This window comes from Camelina sativa, chromosome 10, assembly GCF_000633955.1.
Source record: "Camelina sativa cultivar DH55 chromosome 10, Cs, whole genome shotgun sequence".
Lineage (NCBI taxonomy): Eukaryota > Viridiplantae > Streptophyta > Magnoliopsida > Brassicales > Brassicaceae > Camelina > Camelina sativa.
Genome location: NC_025694.1, coordinates 21,588,766 through 21,608,206, shown reverse-complemented (window position 1 = coordinate 21,608,206; position 19,441 = coordinate 21,588,766). Strand labels below are relative to the sequence as shown.

The 19,441-nt window shown below is 33.9% G+C and overlaps 2 protein-coding genes and 2 pseudogenes across 2 annotated transcripts; 3 read left to right on the top strand and 1 right to left on the bottom strand.

Annotated features, from left to right (window-relative positions):
* Positions 4,006–7,417, top strand: LOC109126890. Its single transcript, XM_019230786.1, has 4 exons — positions 4,006–4,876; positions 4,947–5,488; positions 5,814–6,076; positions 7,069–7,417. Exons 1-4 carry the CDS (start codon positions 4,006–4,008, stop codon positions 7,415–7,417), a joined length of 2,025 nt encoding a protein of 674 aa, XP_019086331.1.
* Positions 11,058–12,341, bottom strand: LOC104719525 (putative expansin-B2). The gene is made up of 4 exons (XM_010437463.1): positions 12,117–12,341; positions 11,876–11,988; positions 11,610–11,797; positions 11,058–11,490 (listed from the first exon to the last, which is right to left on the bottom strand). Exons 1-4 carry the CDS (start codon positions 12,307–12,309, stop codon positions 11,163–11,165), a joined length of 822 nt encoding a protein of 273 aa, XP_010435765.1. The 5' UTR covers positions 12,310–12,341; the 3' UTR covers positions 11,058–11,162.
* On the top strand, positions 14,511–15,034 carry LOC104719524 (annotated as a pseudogene).
* On the top strand, positions 15,389–16,830 carry LOC104720584 (annotated as a pseudogene).

The following is a 19,441-nucleotide window of genomic DNA, read 5'->3' as shown; positions in this document are numbered from 1 at the left end:
TGGTTTTGGAACATATGCATGTTTTTATTGCTAACAATAAAATTTATGACGTTAAAAAGGTTTTAGTTACTAAATTCAGTCAAATACAAATATAAATGTATAACTAAGGATGTATATACATCTCCAAAATGAAATTTAAGATACAAAAATATCAAATGTGGGAAAAGAGTTGTAAAAACGTTGCTAATTCAGGTGTTAGTCGCTATATCTTCGCAAAACGGATGCATAACGGTCGCAACATAGTTGCACAGTGGTGGCAAAGTGTTACTCTTTTGTGACTATTTGTTTTTAGGCAATTTAAAATTTTGATTTTCACACATTATTAGCTTATTTGCATCCGTAAATCACTCATATTTGTAGTAAAGAGTATATAAAATAGGAAGAGTATGTAAAACATTGCTTTTAAAACAGAAGATTTACAGTTTCCTGAAGTCCTACACATTCTACCATGGTGACTTGTTTTTCCAAAGGTGGTTTTGGAACATATGCATGTTTTTATTGCTAACAATAAAATTTATGACGTTAAAAAGGTTTTAGTTACTAAATTCAGTCAAATACAAATATAAATGTATAACTAAGGATGTATATACATCTCCAAAATGAAATTTAAGATACAAAAATATCAAATGTGGGAAAAGAGTTGTAAAAACGTTGCTAATTCAGGTGTTAGTCGCTATATCTTCGCAAAACGGATGCATAACGGTCGCAACATAGTTGCACAGTGGTGGCAAAGTGTTACTCTTTTGTGACTATTTGTTTTTAGGCAATTTAAAATTTTGATTTTCACACATTATTAGCTTATTTGCATCCGTAAATCACTCATATTTGTAGTAAAGAGTATATAAAATAGGAAGAGTATGTAAAACATTGCTTTTAAAACAGAAGATTTACAGTTTCCTGAAGTCCTACACATTCTACCATGGTGACTTGTTTTTCCAAAGGTGGTTTTGGAACATATGCATGTTTTTATTGCTAACAATAAAATTTATGACGTTAAAAAGGTTTTAGTTACTAAATTCAGTCAAATACAAATATAAATGTATAACTAAGGATGTATATACATCTCCAAAATGAAATTTAAGATACAAAAATATCAAATGTGGGAAAAGAGTTGTAAAAACGTTGCTAATTCAGGTGTTAGTCGCTATATCTTCGCAAAACGGATGCATAACGGTCGCAACATAGTTGCACAGTGGTGGCAAAGTGTTACTCTTTTGTGACTATTTGTTTTTAGTCAATTTAAAATTTTGATTTTCACACATTATGAGCTTATTTGCATCCGTAAATCACTCATATTAGTAGTAAAGAGTATATAAAATAGGAAGAGTATGTAAAACATTGCTTTTAAAACAGAAGATTTACATTTTCCTAAAGGCCTACACATTCTACCATGGTGACATGTTTTTCCAAAGATGGTTTTGGAATATGCATGTTTTCCAAAGATGGGTTCCAGCGACGACTTTGCTACTAAATGATAATCAAAAAAGTCGTTGCAAATAAGTCTGTTTTGGGACATATTTGCGACTACTTTGATGGACCAAAATGGTGTTGCAAAGTGTCACAAAATTCATATTGTTTTGCGACGAAATAATATCCGTCACCAAAGAGTCTGTATGCGGTCGTAAAAGTGAGACGTTGTTGTGACTCTGTTGTTTCGTCGTAATTTTGCGACGGGTTTCCTTCTGTATTTTATACGGTCGTTAATAAGTATAAAATCAGTTGCAAAACCGTCGCAAATTACTGCGACTAAACAATCAGTCACAAACGGTAGTCACAAATGGCCTGTTTTCTTGTAGTGTCACTCATTGGCGCATCTTAATGTTCAAAATTCTTTTGTTGACGGTGAAGATAGTATATTGAAATCAAAGAATGAGAAATCAAAATTTGATACCTCGATGGAATACAATATGATGTCTATCAACGAGACAATTAACGCACATGATAAGGGTGCCTCTGGATCTAAATGGTGTGAGAAGAATAAGTTATAGATGCAAAGATCTAACACGACAAAGGATTAACTTTCGAAGATCATTTTATAATTAATATTTTAATTTTTTAATAATACCTACTTTATTTAGTAGTTATGATCATGATGTTACTATAATCCGTTATTGAATTATTACAAGAGATTTTCTCATTTTCATTAGTTTCTCAATATTTTGTTTCGATAACACATTGAAATAGCTTTTTAATAATGATTACTATATGTTAATACAACCAAACCTATATTAATAATATAATGTTGCTAATAAATAATTAAATTTAATAGGTTTATATAATTTATTTGTAACTATATATATGTTATATTAATCCGACCAATAGTATATAAATAAAGTAATGCTTAAATTTAAATCCAATATTGATATGTAGGATTATGGAAGTATAATTAAATAAAATATTGATAAACTTCAAGAAAGTAAACCTTAAAAAATTGTATCAAAGATCTGTATACGTAATTAGAAACATAAATAACAAATGATTTTTTCCAAAAAAAAAGTTAAGAGGATATATAGAAACATAAGTTAATATTCGTCTATATCAATAATTAGTACATTTTTGGTTTAGAGAATATATACGTACCATCTTCCTATATAAACAGACCTAACAGCGATATTCACTAAATGACTTCAGAAAATTAAGGTATAAACAAGAAGGATCATAATTAGTCGATTATATGAATTCTTGATCCTAGTTTCGTTTATTTTTTGCATATCGCAATTCTTGGCGTCACATAATGAGACCTTCGAAGATTCTATACTGAAGGAAGAATGTATCGACACATGCTGTCTCTAGAAAACGTAATGACATTTTCAATTTTTAATATTAAGAGATATAATATATTTAAATCTAAGATATCGTACGCAATGACAGTGAAATTCAGGTGTTAGTTCTACGATAAATCTTCCTGCTTTTACGAATGCATTGAATATTCACTATCCTGATCCACATAAGATGGCAAGGTTGAAAAGAATGGAAATATTGAAGTCTAAAAGGGCGAAAAGAAAGAAAAGAGGTCATATGTCCGGAAAGGAATTAATTAGTATTTATGTAAATAAATAAATGCCAAGTAACTAATTCAATCGTTAATTTTGCAGAAAAATTACTTCTTCCAGGACTACACGAAGATTTCGCATGTTACGTCGCAACTGATTCGGATACGAATGTTGAAAGCAATTCTGATAGCTCTATTGATGAGAATTCATGTGAGATAAATGAAAAAAATACGACATCTGACAAGTTTCTTGGGTTTCCTCCCATAAAAGCTGAGTTACTAAAAAATGGTATATCTCGATGCATATGTGAATGGTTATATGATAGTTTTGTCATTATGTATTTATTTAACTAATATATATTTAAAATATTAACAAATATTTTTTATAGGTTATTATGATGATGGAGATCCTTATTTTTTTTGTGAAAATTGTGGAGCATATATGTGGTATGGAGAACGGGTGAATAAACGGACTAAAAAGGCAAAGCCGGATTTTTCATTGTGTTGCCATCGTGGCAAAGTAATACTTCCTACGTTGAAGACTGCACCTAAAACGTTACTACCGTTGTTTTATAATCACGACGACCGAAGTAAAAACTTTCGTGATAACATACGAGCATACAACATGATGTTTTCGTTTACATCTTTAGGTGGTAAAATTAACCATTCCATAAATAATGGTAGAGGTCCTTATCTATTTCAGATGTGCGGGGAAAACTATCATCGTATTGGTGATATTTTACCAGAACCTGGCAAGGAACCAATGTTTTTACAATTATATATACATGACGTATATAACGAAGTATCTAATAGAATTTCTGCATTTAGGTAATTATTAATAATGTTAAATATGTATATAAATATTTGTCATATTTTATAAGTATGTAAAATATCTTTAATATATGTTATATTCTACTAATCAAAATTATTATATTTTTTAAAATTGGCATTAATATAGGACATCTGGATCTGCAGGAAATTTAAGACGTGAGATTGTTGAGCTTTTAAAAAAGATGCTTGATAGTCATAACCCGCATGTTAAGGCGTTTAGATCGGCACATGAAAGATTTAATATAGAAGACGGTAGCGAAGGTTTGCGATTAATGTTACCTTCGGAAAGTACCACTAATGCAAGGACTCATAATCTTCCTACCAGCAAAGAGGTTGCTGCTCTAATTCCCGGAGACTTTACGGCTGGTGTAAATAAACGTAACATTGTTATAGAAAGTCGTTCGGGAAATTTACAGCAGATAAGTGAACTTCATCCTGTGTACTTGCCTTTACAATACCCATTGTTTTTCCCTTATGGTGAAGATGGTTACAGATTAGGCATCGATATAGGGTTCGTGGATACCCGTGGACGTAAAAGGAAAACGGTCACCATGAGAGAATTTTATGCATATAGAGTATTTGAAAGATATGAAGAATCTTCGATTATTGTTATGGCAGGCAAATTATTACAGCAGTTTTTAGTCGATGCATTCACTACAATAGAATCAAACAGGTTGAACTACATTTGGATGAACAAAAGCAAACTCCGAACTGAAACAGTTGATAAGATAACTGAAGCTGCTGAAAAAGGACATGGATATCTTGCACAACACAGAAAGAAAATTTATATTCCGTCATCGTTTACAGGTGGAAAGAGATATATGATGCAACATTATCTGGACGCGATGGCTACTTGCAAGTATTATGGATTTCCTGACCTTTTCATAACCTTTACGTGCAACCCAAGATGGTCTGAAATAGATCGTTATCTACAAAGGCATCGTCTTAGTAAAGAAGATAGACCTGATATATGCAGCCGAGTTTTCAAGATGAAACTTGATAGATTATTGGACCAAGTGACAAAGGAAAAAACGTTTGGTATCATAAATTCTAGTATGTTTTATAATATTTATTATAATTTCAATTAGTCCGGAAAGTGTAAATATATTAATGTTTTTTCCAGCAATGAATACAATAGAATTTCAGAAAAGGGGTTTGCCTCATGCGCACATGATTCTGTTTTTACATCCAGACAATAAGATGCGTACAACGGACGACATTGATAAATTCATAAGCGCTGAAATTCCTGATAAAGAGGTGGATAAGTATTTATACGAAGTTGTTCCTGATGTGATTATTCATTGTCCTTGTGGTCCTATGAACAAAGATAGTGTCTGCATGAATAATGGAAAATGCACTAAATTCTTCCCAAAGCCATACATGGATAATACTATTGTCGATGATGCTAGTTATCCAATATATAGACGACGAAACGATGGGAGAGTTGTGGAAAAAAGGGTTTTTCAATACGATAATAGTTATGTTATTCCCTATAATTGTGATTTGTCTCTCCGTTTTCGTGCTCATATAAATGTTGAGTGGTGCAATCAGACATGTTTAGTCAAGCATTTGTTCAAGTACATCACTAAAGGTCCGGATTATGTTAGAGCCAATGTAGGAGGAGAAGATCAAGAAAATGAAATAAAAAAAGTATTTCAATTGCAGGTAATAACTGTTTATACAAATTGTCAAACATTCTCATATTTTTTATCCAACTAATTCAAGCCTTTTTAGATACGTATCTGCATGTGAGGCCTCTTGGCGAATATTTGCTTTCCCGATTTGTTATCATACTACACATGTAGAAAAGCTCCTGTTTCATCTTCTAGGACAAGAATTAGCTATTTACAACGAGGATGGTCCAATAGAAGATGTCTTGCACCGTACAACGAACAGAACTTCTAAATTTTTGGGCTGGATGGAATGCAACAAGATATATCCCCAAGCTAGATAACTCACGTATGCTGAATTTCCATCTAAATTTGTGTAGAATAAGAAAGAAAAACTTTGGAAGCCAAGGTCGGAGAAGCGGAAAATTTTTGCAATAGGCAGGATTACATACGTACCGCCATCTGTAGGACAAGCCTATTACTTGAGAGTTTTGCTTAATAAGATTCTAGGACCAACAAGCTTTGACTATGTAAAAACAGTCAACGGTGTTCTTTATAAGGATTTTCAGGAAGCTTGCTATGCATTGGGATTACTAGACGACGATAAGGAATACATTGCGGCTATAAATGAAGCAGGTGAATGGTGTTTTGGGGAATTTTTAAGAAAATTATTTTTGATCCTACTGCATACAAAGAGTTTAACTGTTCCTCTTGAAGTTTGGAATAAAACAAAGGACATCTTGTGCGAGGATATTTTGTTTAAAGAAAGGAGACGCAGAAATGATCCAGGTATATCAAAATGATTTTATTTTAATCGAAAATATTTATTTTTTTCCGCAAGACAAGATTATAAATAAGTGTTTAACTTACTGTGGTAGGTCTAATGTTGACACGGGCTCAGACAGAAAATATATGTTTAACTGAAATAGAACTTATGTTGCGATCAAATGGGACGTCTCTTACAGACTTCGAGAAAATGCCTAAACCAGATGATAGTATCATGAACACAGGAGTAAAGAGGCTTATTGCAGATGAAAAAATATATAAGCCTCATAAACAACAGGAATTGTAGGATAAGTTGTTACCAATGCTAACTGATGAGCAAAGACGTGTTTATGAAGAAATCATTCACTCTATGAATCACGACAAAGGTAGTATGTTTTTTGTCCATGATTTTGGTGGTACTGGAAAAAATTTCATGTGGACTATTCTTGGTGCTGATATAAGAGCTAAAGGTAATATTGTTCTGAATGTTGCTTCAAGTGGTATAGCTGCATTGCTTTTGGAAGGTGGAAGAACTGCTCATTCAAGATTTGGAAAAACTGCTCATTCAAGATTTGGTATTCCAATCAATCTTAATGAATATTCTGTGTGTTCGATCGATGTCGAATCTGATCTTGCTGATTTAATTAGAGAAGCAAAGCTCATAATATGGGACGAGGCTCCAATGATGAACAAGCTTTGTTACGAAACTTTGGATAGGAGTTTGCGAGATATCATGAAGTGTGACCAAATATTTGGAGGTAAAGTAGTAGTGTTAGGAGGTGATTTTAGACAAATACTACCTGTTATTACCGAAGGAGGAAGATTAGCGACAGTTTTAGCATCTATAAACTCATATGTTCTTTGGAATAGTTGTAAAGTTCTTAAACTTACCGAAAATTTGAGACTTCGCAAGGCAAGTAATAGTATGGACGTGGGTGCTCTCGCTACTTTCTCAAAGTGGCTTCTCGATATCGGGAATGGCAAAATCAACGAGTCAAATAGTGGGGATGTGGAGATTGAAATTCCTAATGATTTATTAATTAATACAAGTGGGAATCCTATTGAAGCAATAATTAAAGAGATTTACGGAGAACATTTTGCAACGAGGACTGATCCAAAATTCTTTAGTGAAAGAGCTATTCTAAGTCCAAGGAATGACGATGTTGATAAGATAAATCAGTTTATGCTTACTAAGCTCCCATGTATGCAAATTAAATAGAATATGGAATATGGATATTGGAGAAAAAGTTTTTATTTAAAAATATGGATATTGAAGAAAAAGTTTTTTTTTTAAAATGTCTATTAAAACATACCTAAAATTCTTTATTTTTGTTGATCACAGGTGAAGAGAGGTGATATCTTAGCTCTGATAGTATTTAAACGTCTGACACAAGCGGACATGATGATATGATCTACACTCAGGAATTCTTAAACAGTATATAGGTTTCTGGATTGTCAAGCCATGTTTTCACGTTGAAAATAGGAGCACCTGTCATGTTGTTAAGGAATATAGATCCAAAGGGAGGTTTGTGTAACGGTAAGAGACTAATTATTACTCAGATGGCCAATCATGTAATCGAAGCAAGAATCGTGACAGGAAAAAGGTTGGTGATAGGGTACTTATCCCTAGGATGTATGTTAGTCCACCTGATGCAAAGTTTCCCTTTCGTATGAGGCGACGACAGTTTCCTGTTACCGTGGCGTTTGCAATTACTATAAACAAGAGTCAAGGTCAAACACTAGAACATGTCGGATTGTTTCTACCGAAACCGGTTTTCACACATGGACAGCTTTATGTTGCCTTCTCTAGAGTCACAACCAGAAAAGGGCTAAAGGTGTTAGTTACAGATAAAGATGAGAAGTGTGACAATAAAACACTTCATGTTGTTTACAAAGAGATATTTGAGACTGGCTAATTATGGTTTGAAATTGCATTATTGTTTTGGATTGTTAGACTTGAACTTTGTTTTATCTTTTAAAATAAATTGGTTTTAATTATATTTATAAAACTTTGTTTGCCCCATTTTTTACTATATTTTACTTTAACTTCTCTCAAATGATAAAAATGTTATGTCAGAAGGGTGTAGACTTTCAAATTGGAAAAAATCATATCCTTAATATCCTCTTATTCTATATTATAAAAGAAGGACTAGAGGAAAATATCACATTTTATTAGTTTCAACAATGTTGATTAAAATTATGTAATTGTTAGATATATCTTAAGTTTATATATTAACTATAAAATGCTTAACTCTAACATATCTCAAATAATAGGATTGTTATGTCATTATGATATAAACTTTCAATTTAGAGAAAACCAAATTCTAATATTCTCTTATTCTAAGGGCATCTTATTTTACTTTTTACACATCATTACATTTTATTAGTTTCAACAATGTTGTTTTGAAAAATAAAATTGTTAGTAATACCATTATTACATCTTTTATTATACATACAATAATAATTTTTAAAATACTTAACAGTCTAGATAAAAGGTAAGAGACGCTAACACGTATAAGACGCAACGTTTAATCGTGACTGTTTGTATTCTTACAAATTTCCAATCCCCTTTTCGATTTCGTTAACAGAAGATAAACAGGAAAACCCTAATTAGTGGAAATCATGAAGTACGATTCTATATCTCATCTTCATCCCGACAGGACGAGATGGTGTATCTACGCCAAGGTCTTAAATTCTTGGTATGTCAACGAATTCTTCACAGAACGGGTTCTTCTTCTTGTGGATGAAAAGGTTAGAGTAGTTAATAGAACGAGAATTCTACTTATGTTTGATTTAAAACAGTTCTTAAATCATAGTTTTCTTACACAATGTTTATCAATTTTGAAGGGTGACACAATTGAAGTTTCCTTTATACCAACTACACTACTCAAGCTCCGGAAGTACATCTACGAGGATGAATGGTATGATATTAGGAATTTCAAAATCATCAATCCAACCCTCAAGGAGAGGAATACCCATCATCCTTATCAAATCAAGTTTACGGATGAAACAACCATGACTCTAAAGGAATCGATAAATTCCAAAAATTATTTCCGATTCGAAGATTTGGATGATATTTTACGAGGAAGAATCCACCATATCATCTCTTTTGGTACGTTTTCCTTAAATTAGTTTTAAATATATTAAGTTGAACTCCGTGAATTTAGGTTTTTGATATCCTTGTGTTGAGAAATCTAGAGTCTTTTTAGGAAATTTGGAACTTTCTGTAATGGTCCCTTCCATAGAAAAATACAAATTGAACTTTAATACTAAAATAGTTATATGTGAGTGTTAAATAGTTTTGGAAACATTCATTTATTTCAATGTAAAGATAATTTCTGACTTTTTCTCAAAATAGATGTTTAAACTCTGTTAATATAGTTATGAAATCTTTGTGTTAAGGAATCTTGAGACTTTTTAGGATATTTGGAACTTTGTGTATTGGTCCCTCCCATAGAAAAGTACAAAAAGAACTTTTTACCAAAATAGTTGTATGTAGATGATAGATTTTGGAAATGTTCATTCATCTCATTGGGGAAAAATATGACTTTTTGCCACAATAGATGTTTGTGGATGTGTAGTAGCTGTGAAGGACAACAGAGATCATTATAATGGAATTGTCTTCACGCTATTAAATGGCAGGTAAAATACATTTATTACACCTATCATGTTACTAAAATTTAGAGTTTGACTATTTCATAAAATGTTTCGACTATCTACATTTGAAGGAATAAAACTATCAAGTGTCGTGCAGTAAGCGACTGTGCTACCTGTTTTATGTGTTTATGTGAGGCATTTGGATGCCATCTCACATATCATACCGAACCGGTGTTTTGTGTACTGCGTTTCTAGAAGGTATATGAAGGTATGTACTATTAATAACACTCGCTTGATTGATCAAATGCTAAACACTATGTGGTATAATCATTTACCAAACTTTTATACCTCTTAAAACATCGTTAGGTAAACCGTGTATTGTAAACACACTGGCCTCCTCCAAGATATTTATAAAACCGGAGTTTGAAGGGCTTGAGCATCACAAGGCCATGTAAGTTTTGAATGTTCATTAATATCAAGTAGTGTATCATGCTAGGGTTTAACTTATGAATGTGTTTTCTATATCTTCAGCTCGGAATTTGCTGGACGTTATTACATAAATCATGTAATGGAGCATGAAGGAGAAACTACATGGACGTAAGCTGAAGGCACATTAGTTTTCAAATTTTGTGTATATGCAAACTTGATAATATGTTGAATGTTTGTATGATCAAGTACTAGAAACCCTTATATGGGTTGCTTTCTATATTAGCTTAATGGACTAAACGAAGGAATTCAATTAGAATATTAGTTCATATATTTTTAGATCAAAGAATTAACCAAATAACATTAGTTCATATATTTATAGACAAAAAAATAAACTAAAGTACATTAGTTCATTGATTTCAGAGATCAGAATGATCTCCTTTCCTATATTATTCTAATTAAAATTATTCATAATGAATGTATTGGGCTTATTAAATACTTGAAATTTTGAAAATGGGCCTTTAAATCTTAATAAAGATATTGCATATGTAGAATACTATAGTAAACATCTTATTGAGTTCTTTTATTTGTTTCCATTTTAAAAAATGGAATTGAGAAAATTTAAACATTAAAAAAGAAGAAAAAATTATTTTAGTATTTTAGAAAATAAAATTAAATTTATTTTCTATTAAATTCCTGCCCGCACAAGCGTGCGGGTAACTCTCATAGTAATTCATACATCAAATAGTATTGTGTCACACCTTACCGACGGAATTGAACATTTAAGTAAGAGATATCGTTTATTATTTTCAAAATAGTAAGAGATACATGCTTTATTATTTGAAAGTGGTAAGAGTAAGAGATAATCATTTTAATTTTGTTTTATAAGTAGTAAGAGATATATCATTTATACTCTAGATAAGTAACTTTGGTTCCAGCTGCTACACTTGGAAGTTCACGTTCGATTTGTACTTCGCACCGGGTTGCCAGCCGACAGGAATGACATCGGTAGCCACAACAGTCTGGCCGGACTCCAGCGAAGTCACTCGGAGAGACAGCGGTGCCCGCAAAGGTGACGACACTTGAAGCTTCCACACAGCGCCCCATAAGTGGCTCATAGACATCCACGTATCAGAATCTAGAGCTTGTTTGATTTCGACTTGGCCAATTTCTCCGTCTCCATACGCAACCAAAGCCGCGAAGTAGTGGTCGTTTGAACCTTCTTCCACTCGAAACGTTACCGTTTCACCAGCAAAGTTGCACTCAACTCTACACACACATCAGTGGAACACAATAAAAAAAAAACAAGTAAATACATAAACCTAAGTAATCATGAAATATACTCATCATATAACTTGTTAATGTCAAATCCTTAATTAGATACATACTTTTTGTAAAGAATCTCCAAAACACCGGCATTGCGAAGCTGACTACCTTGACCAGAAATCGCCATGGCCCCAAACGCTGTATCACTCAAATCGAAATGGACCGATTCTCTATAGCAATCAAGACATGCGTCTGTAATCACTACCGTAACCGGATCTTTCGAACACTCCGAGTTCGAAGTGCATTTAATCTGTACGTACACATATGATCAGTATATATAAATATTTCATTTTAAATCTCTTCTGCTTAATCAATTGTAATTAGTAACCTGGTAACATGCGCCACATCCTATCCCTGACTTAAACAACGAAGCACCTCCGGCTGATACCATGCTCGAAAACGGAGGTTGTGCTACAGCGGTTCTATAACCACAAGCTCCAGCTTCATTATAATCAATATATATCGTGGTTAGTACGTAATTAGTTAAATATATAGCTCGCATAGTTACTTGCTTGTTTATTTAGAGATGTAATTGACATATATAACGCATGTATTATGTATATATATACCGTCGCTTCCGTATCCGTTGGGCTCGCCATAAAACGTAGCTGCAGCGATAGACCAATCAGAATCGTTGGTCGTGACGGCTGAAACGTTGAGTTTCTTGGGGCTAAAGCAATGAGTTAAGTTTGAGAAATGACAAGTTAGAGCAAAGAGCAAGGTCACGATCATGTAACGTCGTTCTACAACAACAATTGCCATTGTGGTGATAATAGTAAGTAGCTAATAAGGATGAATTGTGCTACGTACGTACTTACAGTAATTTATAGATTGATCGAATCCCGTGAAAGACTCATAAATACGCCCAAGTGTTTTAATCCATGTGCCACGTTGTGTGAAAAGTAATACTATAAGCCACGTGAAGTCTTTCGAATTTGGTTTTTTTTTTTTGCTTGTACAAGGGCCAAGGGGTCCAGTGTGACGGTTATTTTACGAAGATGAGTCATCATCCTGTGTCGTATTGCGAATTCGCCATAATAATTCTTCTTCGTTTCCCCTAAACCAAGGTAATTTGCAATGATATTGATGGTGAAATTTGTACGTTATAGTAGTGTAGCCGTGAATGGTAGTTTGCTTGGTCGTTGAATCCTAATCGCACGGTTGAAAACATGCATATGTACAAACTTGTTTAACGTGTTTGATATAATCGCAGAATGTTTAACGTAATTTGGCGTAAATCAGGTTTGTCATGACGATTTACAGATACAATTTTGTTTTCATAAAATAAAAACATCAAGGTCTAATGAATTATGTTATCAAGCAAGTTGTATTGTATATATATATACACATATATAAGTGATACATAAACAATTATGTTTATTATGTTACAGTATAGATAGAGAACACAACACAACAAATTACACAATTGGAACGCGCCAAGCAAACGCTTTAATCAATCTTATATAAAAACTCTTGTTTCTTACATGACTTGAAACTAGGCTCCCTCTCCTATCTATCTAACACACAACCTTGAAGGTTTACAATTCTCACAACTTTTATCCCACGAGTACTAACTCTTTTTGCTGTTAGCCCTCGTCTGCTTATACCCGCACAAATGATTTCTAACCTAAATCTTTGTGCATCCTAACTAAAAGGAAATATTTCTTATCCCTAAGCATATATCCTTCCTTATCTCTTCTAACCAAATATACTCTCAATATCTTCGAGTATATATTGATCTCTTCTTCCTTCCTTCTCACGCATCTTGTCACGGCGTCTCACAATCTTTCTCCACATTAGCACTTCATGCCACATCAGCATATCAGACCTCTGAGACACTTCACAACCTCCTGTTATCTTCGGAGCTCTGACGTACTTTCATATTACATTTTGATGAAGATGTTAAAAACAGAAGAAACTGATGATGCACATCCAGCCCACAAAATATACCTTTAGATTATGCCAAAATATCTACTAGACCGACCAGGTATAAATTAACCAGACTATTAGAGCATGTACAATGCACATAGACTAACAAGGTCTCTCAAAAAATAGTATTTAATTACTTTAAATTTATTTTAATTATTTATTTAAATTTTAAATAAAAATAAAAATTTAAACAAATCATATATTGAAATGTGGACAACACAATCTCTCAAGGCTTCTTAAAACTTCTCTGTTGAGAATCGATTTTATATCTCTCTTACTTTTAAGTATTTTATTAATTTATTTTTGTGAGAACTAATTTGAGAACCTTCCATTGCACCTGCCTTTATGCCCATGAATTTTTGTATCTTTAGGCACACCGCACATGCAAAAATATGAAATGTGGATTTCACTATTATAAAAATGATTGATATATACAAATACCGTTAAATCCAATTATCAAAGTTGTAGAATAATAACATTGAAAAAGACAATAAAATCAAATTCCATTAGTGAAGATTGTATATGTATAGTAAAAAAAAAGGCTTCCTCTGTATTCTTGTAACCAAGTTGTTATTAGTTTTATATAATAGTTACACTAAATTCTATCTCCATAATAAAATTATATTATATAATTAGTCTGCTGTAACGGCTATTTCCACTAGACTTCTTTTTGCTTTCTTATGGATCATAATATTTTAGTTAAGCTTAGATAATTTCCGATTTGGTTTATTCCACTAAATTTACCTTTACTGAAAAAGAATTGTTGATCGCAGAACCGACTCTAACAGTTCTAGAGTTCTCGAGGTGTGCCGAACCTACCATATTGTAAAATTGATCCGGTTTATCTCGGTTTACTCCACTGAAATTACCTTTTCTGAAAAGGACTTGGGCAAATAACTATTTTCCTTTTTATTTTGGTTAAAGAAACTATTTCCATCTCAAAAATAGGAATGGTTGATTTTACCGACTCGGGCATATAAATACGGCGCATAGGGTTCACAACTTCATTACCTGACAAACAATTTAATCGCTCTCTCAATTCTTAAACTTTTTCTCATCAAAGAAAAGATCTCACCCCACAAGAAACAGACTATGTCGACGAAGAAGTTGATCATGTTGAAGAGCTCCGATGGTCAGTCGTTCAAGGTGGAAGAAGAGATCGCGATCCAATCGCAGACCATAGCGCATATGGTTGAGGACGATTGCGCCAGTACCGAGATCCCTCTTGCTAACGTGACGAGCAAGACTCTTGCCCTAGTGATAGAGTACTGCAAGAAGCACCACGTCGATGACGCNCGCTAACCCAATCTCCGAGAAGCAACTCAAGACCTGGGATAAGGAGTTCATGGAAACAGATCAATCCACGATCTTTGATCTCATTCTTGCTGCGAACTACCTAAACATCGCAAGCTTGCTTGACCTGACGTGCCAAACTGTTGCTGATATGATCAAGGGCAAAACTCCAGACCAGATTCGTGCACACTTCAACATTGAGAATGATTTTACACCTGAGGAAGAAGAAGAGGTTCGTAAGGAGAATCAATGGGCTTTTGAATGAGCGGATCATGGAATCAAACATTAAGCACCTTTGTTTTTTTTTTTAATAATTTCAACGAGATAATAAAACCAATGTTTCTTTTTCTTTATATACCCTAGTAAGTTAAACTACCTACCTGAAGCTACGAAGACGGTTATATAATAGATAATTAATCAAATAAATTAGAAAATATAGAAAATTAAAATTAATACCTAATATTATATATAATTAAATCTATATTTATATGCCCACCGCCTAGGTTTTTCTATTCTAGCTTTCGTCTAGTTCCTATGTGTGTGCGGCTGTGTGTTTTTTCTCGTCTAATTAATTCGTTTAGTTTGCATTCTAGTAACAATAGCTTGGGTTTTGTAAGATATGGACAAAATCAATGGATTGCCTGATGACGTGGTGGTGAAGATATTATCATTTCTTCCGACAAAAGAAGCTGTACCCACTTGCGTTTTGTCTAATCGATGGGAGTTTCTTTGGATGTGGTTAACTAAACTCGAGTTCAATTCTATGTCGGATCCAAGGCCTGGACTTGGGGATTTTATAGACAAGAAGTTGCCATTACATAGAGCTCCCGTCATAGAAAGCTTGCGTCTCCACATAACTTGTAATTCACATATTAAACCTAAAAACGTGAAACGGTGGATTGAAATCGCAATTTCTCGCTGTGTACGTGAGCTGGAAATTGATTATTATCCCATTGGTGAAAATTTTTTCATATTTCCGAGTAGCTTGTTTACATGCAAATCGCTCGTGACCTTGAAACTCCAAAAGATAACTCACATGGATGTTCCCTCTATGGTTTGTCTTCTCTCTCTTAAAACTTTGCAACTTGAGACGACGGCTAGTTCTTTTTTCGTAGATGGAGAATCTCTTCAACGGCTTCTATCTGGTTGTCCTGTTCTTGAAGATCTATCGTTGTCTTTCGAAGCAGATGAAGAACAAATGAAGGAGTTCACTATAATCATCCCGTCTTTGCAGAGTTTATCACTCTTTGTACGTACTGATGGGAATTTTGATGGTTATGAGATAGATACTCCTTCTTTAAAGCATTTGAAACTAGTGGACTGGACTCATGAGCCACACCATTACTCTTTAATCAAGAATATGCCTAAGCTGAGGGAAGCATATGTCGATGTTCTATCCTCTTATCCAAAGAATCTTCTTCTTGGATCAATCACATCTGTCAAGTGTCTTACAATATGTTGTTTAGAGGTAACTTACTTTTCATTTTTATCAATTGCGAGACTTCAATCTCATTTATAGACTTCTTTGTTAATACGTACTGTTGATATATATTGTGGGCAGGTTTTGGATGGTGATGGTTGTGTTTTTACGGAGCTTGAACATCTAAGCCTATGTCTGTGCAAAAAGGATTCGTGTAAACTCCTTGGCTAGTTTCTCAATGGTTCTCCTAACTTACGAGTATTAGACATCTGTGTTATGAAAGTAAGTTTCATAATTAATATAGAATTTCTTGTTTTTTAATAACCATATATCGTTTTTAGTTTAATTCTTCTACTTGGTCTTAGGGTCATTCGGTTGATATGAGTAATGGTATGGTTTGCTGGAATCAACAGACTTCTGTTCCTGAATGCTTGTTGTCGAGTCTACAGATTTTCAGCTGGTCACCATACTTTGCTAGACAGCAGGATAGAGATATTGTGGTTTATATCTTGAAATACGCCTGTCACTTAAAGAAGGCAACAATATTGGTTAATACATGGAATAATTATGTTCCAGAAGTGATCAATGACTTGAGACTTCTTTCCCGAGCTTCAACCACATGCCAACTAAGTATTCGCTGAGGGACTTGGATCATACTGAGACTTGAAAAACATTAGATGCTTTTTTTTTTGTATACCAAGAAATCTATTTTCCCATCTATTCCCATTTGTGTTCAACAAAGGTCGTATTGTTTCGAATTTTAGTAAAGTGGCGTGATCGAGGTCCGAATTTTAACAACTTGCTTTCGAAAAATATGTAAAATTTTTTAATACACAGCTTCAAAGTATGGACTCTTATAAGAAACAAAAAAAATTTCGCCAAACATTCCAAATAAACATTTTCTCTCACAGTTTAACAAAATGAAAGATAGCTTCCACAGATTAGCCACCTCTTAAAAATAGACAACTATATCATTGTAAGTTGTCACTAGCCAATTCTAGTTCTGTTTTGCACTGTTACAGTTAATTAAAAATATTCATCTAATAATCATCTGATGCACTGTTCAATTAATTTAAAAGGTAAAAAAAAAATTAAAAAAGATAAAAGGTAAAAAAGAAAAGAAAATATATTTATATTAATTTTCTTTTATTTTTTTGATCAAATAAATGTGAATAAAATTAGAGTGAGATGATTAGTTAATTAAATTTTGTCACACAAACATACTAACTCTTTGGTAAAAAACATATACATATATCTCGTAATAATCAATATTTATTTATTATATCATTTTATGTGAATAACAATAATAATAAAAAGTCCTCTAAGTTGGTTTATTTACAAACTGTAAAACTGCCTTTTCAAGTTTTATAGATTATACCTTATTTCAGACTAAACTTTATTAAAAAAAAAATCAAAGGATTCAGAAAATTTTCTTCATTGTTGTTGTGTACGTAGATTATGATATCTTCGATGCAACGTTGATATGTCTATATTTTGTCTCTGCTAAACATGTATTTGTCATGCATTTAGTTAGGATAACTAGTTGTTTTGCATAAATTTCTAGTCTCTTTTGTACACTTTGCATATTTAGGTAGTTCTTGCATCATCTTTACATACATCGTGCATTTCAGAGTATTTCAGGTGTTTAGGAGACGTCGGAGTCGCACCGTTCGAGTCATCCACTCGAGCCACCACTGGATCTGTTCGAGTCGACGTCGTTCGAGCCAACACCATAGCCGTTTGAGTCACCTAGGTCGAGCTACGATGACATTGCATTCCACTCGACGTACACGAACTCGATCACACATGTCATGAAGAAAGACGTTTGGTCTCACACGCTTGAGGGAATTCCCAAAACCGACTCCTTACCTTGTCGTTTTAAGTTTTAGGGTTTTCCATGTTGGACTACTATATATACATTTTGTTAAGTCTTTGCCGAGACATGACATCTTTTATCTCGCTTTTTCTTAAGGTTTTACCTAGCCACCAAAACCGCACTCCGATCTTGTATTCCAGATAGCTTTGATTTTATTGAGTTTTTGCATTGGATTTCTTCTACAAAGTTGTTCTTCTCATTTCTATTAATCATACTATGTTTTGTTCTATGTTTTCTGGGTTTGCATTTTTGGTGATGATTTCCGGATCTGAGTAGTGCTATAGTTCTTGGGGATGGGATAGACTAGGTGGAGGATCATATGATGCAGAGTGTTTAAGCTTTGATTTGTATGATTCCCTTCTGGACTAGTGTTATAAATGCTAGTTTCTCTCTGATCAATTGGAATTAGGTTCGAGACATTTCCACACCCAAAAGGTGTTTGATGAAATGTCTGACCAACTAGTGCCAGAGACTTACGTTCCTAGCCTAAGAGATTAGTTGTCTAGGATGTTTGTTGACGTGAATGAACTTGTTTTTCATGCCTGCTCAACCATGTTTCTCTAGCGAGGGCTGGGTATGGAAGTGGTTGAGTCTGAGTAGCTTTTGCCAAGAGATTGGATTAGCTAAGTCGTGATGTTCATTGTGTAGGGATAGATTGCTTGTGGCATGTTAAACCCTCTGTCGACTAGGATACTCCACATCAATTACTCCCATCCTTAGGACTTCGTTCTTTCTGATTTTTCTTACATCCTGAACTGTTTCTGATCTTGCTATCTAATTCTTGCTTAGACTTGTTTTCTGTTTTCATTCATTTTCGCTTCCTGTCATACATTATCGTTTCTAGTCCCTTAGCTCATCTCTTAAAATTGGCTTTACTTGTGAAATCTTGATTGCATCTTGAGTGACTAGCATCATCCCATTTGGATTAACACCTTAAGTACTACAACTACATAAGGTTAATTGAACCTGCTAGGATAGACACACAAAAACCCTAGTACCAATTTGGCGCCGTTGCGGGGTAACATATGAAGATTGGCGAGCTGTAGAATGGACCGGAGAAGGTGTTCGTTGGTGAGTTCGCACGAGGCTCTCTGAAGCACGACCTTGCATGGGTCTGGTGTCCTCGGGGACAGACCTAAGGATGGCGGTAGTGGATGTCAAACAGCTGAACTTCCGCATGAAGTTAGTGAAGGTCTTGGTGAAACTGCTGAGGGCCTTGTCTCTTGCCTTCCCCCATCGCTGAAGCTTGTTGAGGCGATCATGAGCTGCTCTGACCCCTTTGGCCATTTGTGGTTCTGTCCCCAAAGTGGAACTGCTCAGAGCGGTACTCAAACGTACATTTATTTGTTTCACTGGTGTTGTGTACATATATTGGA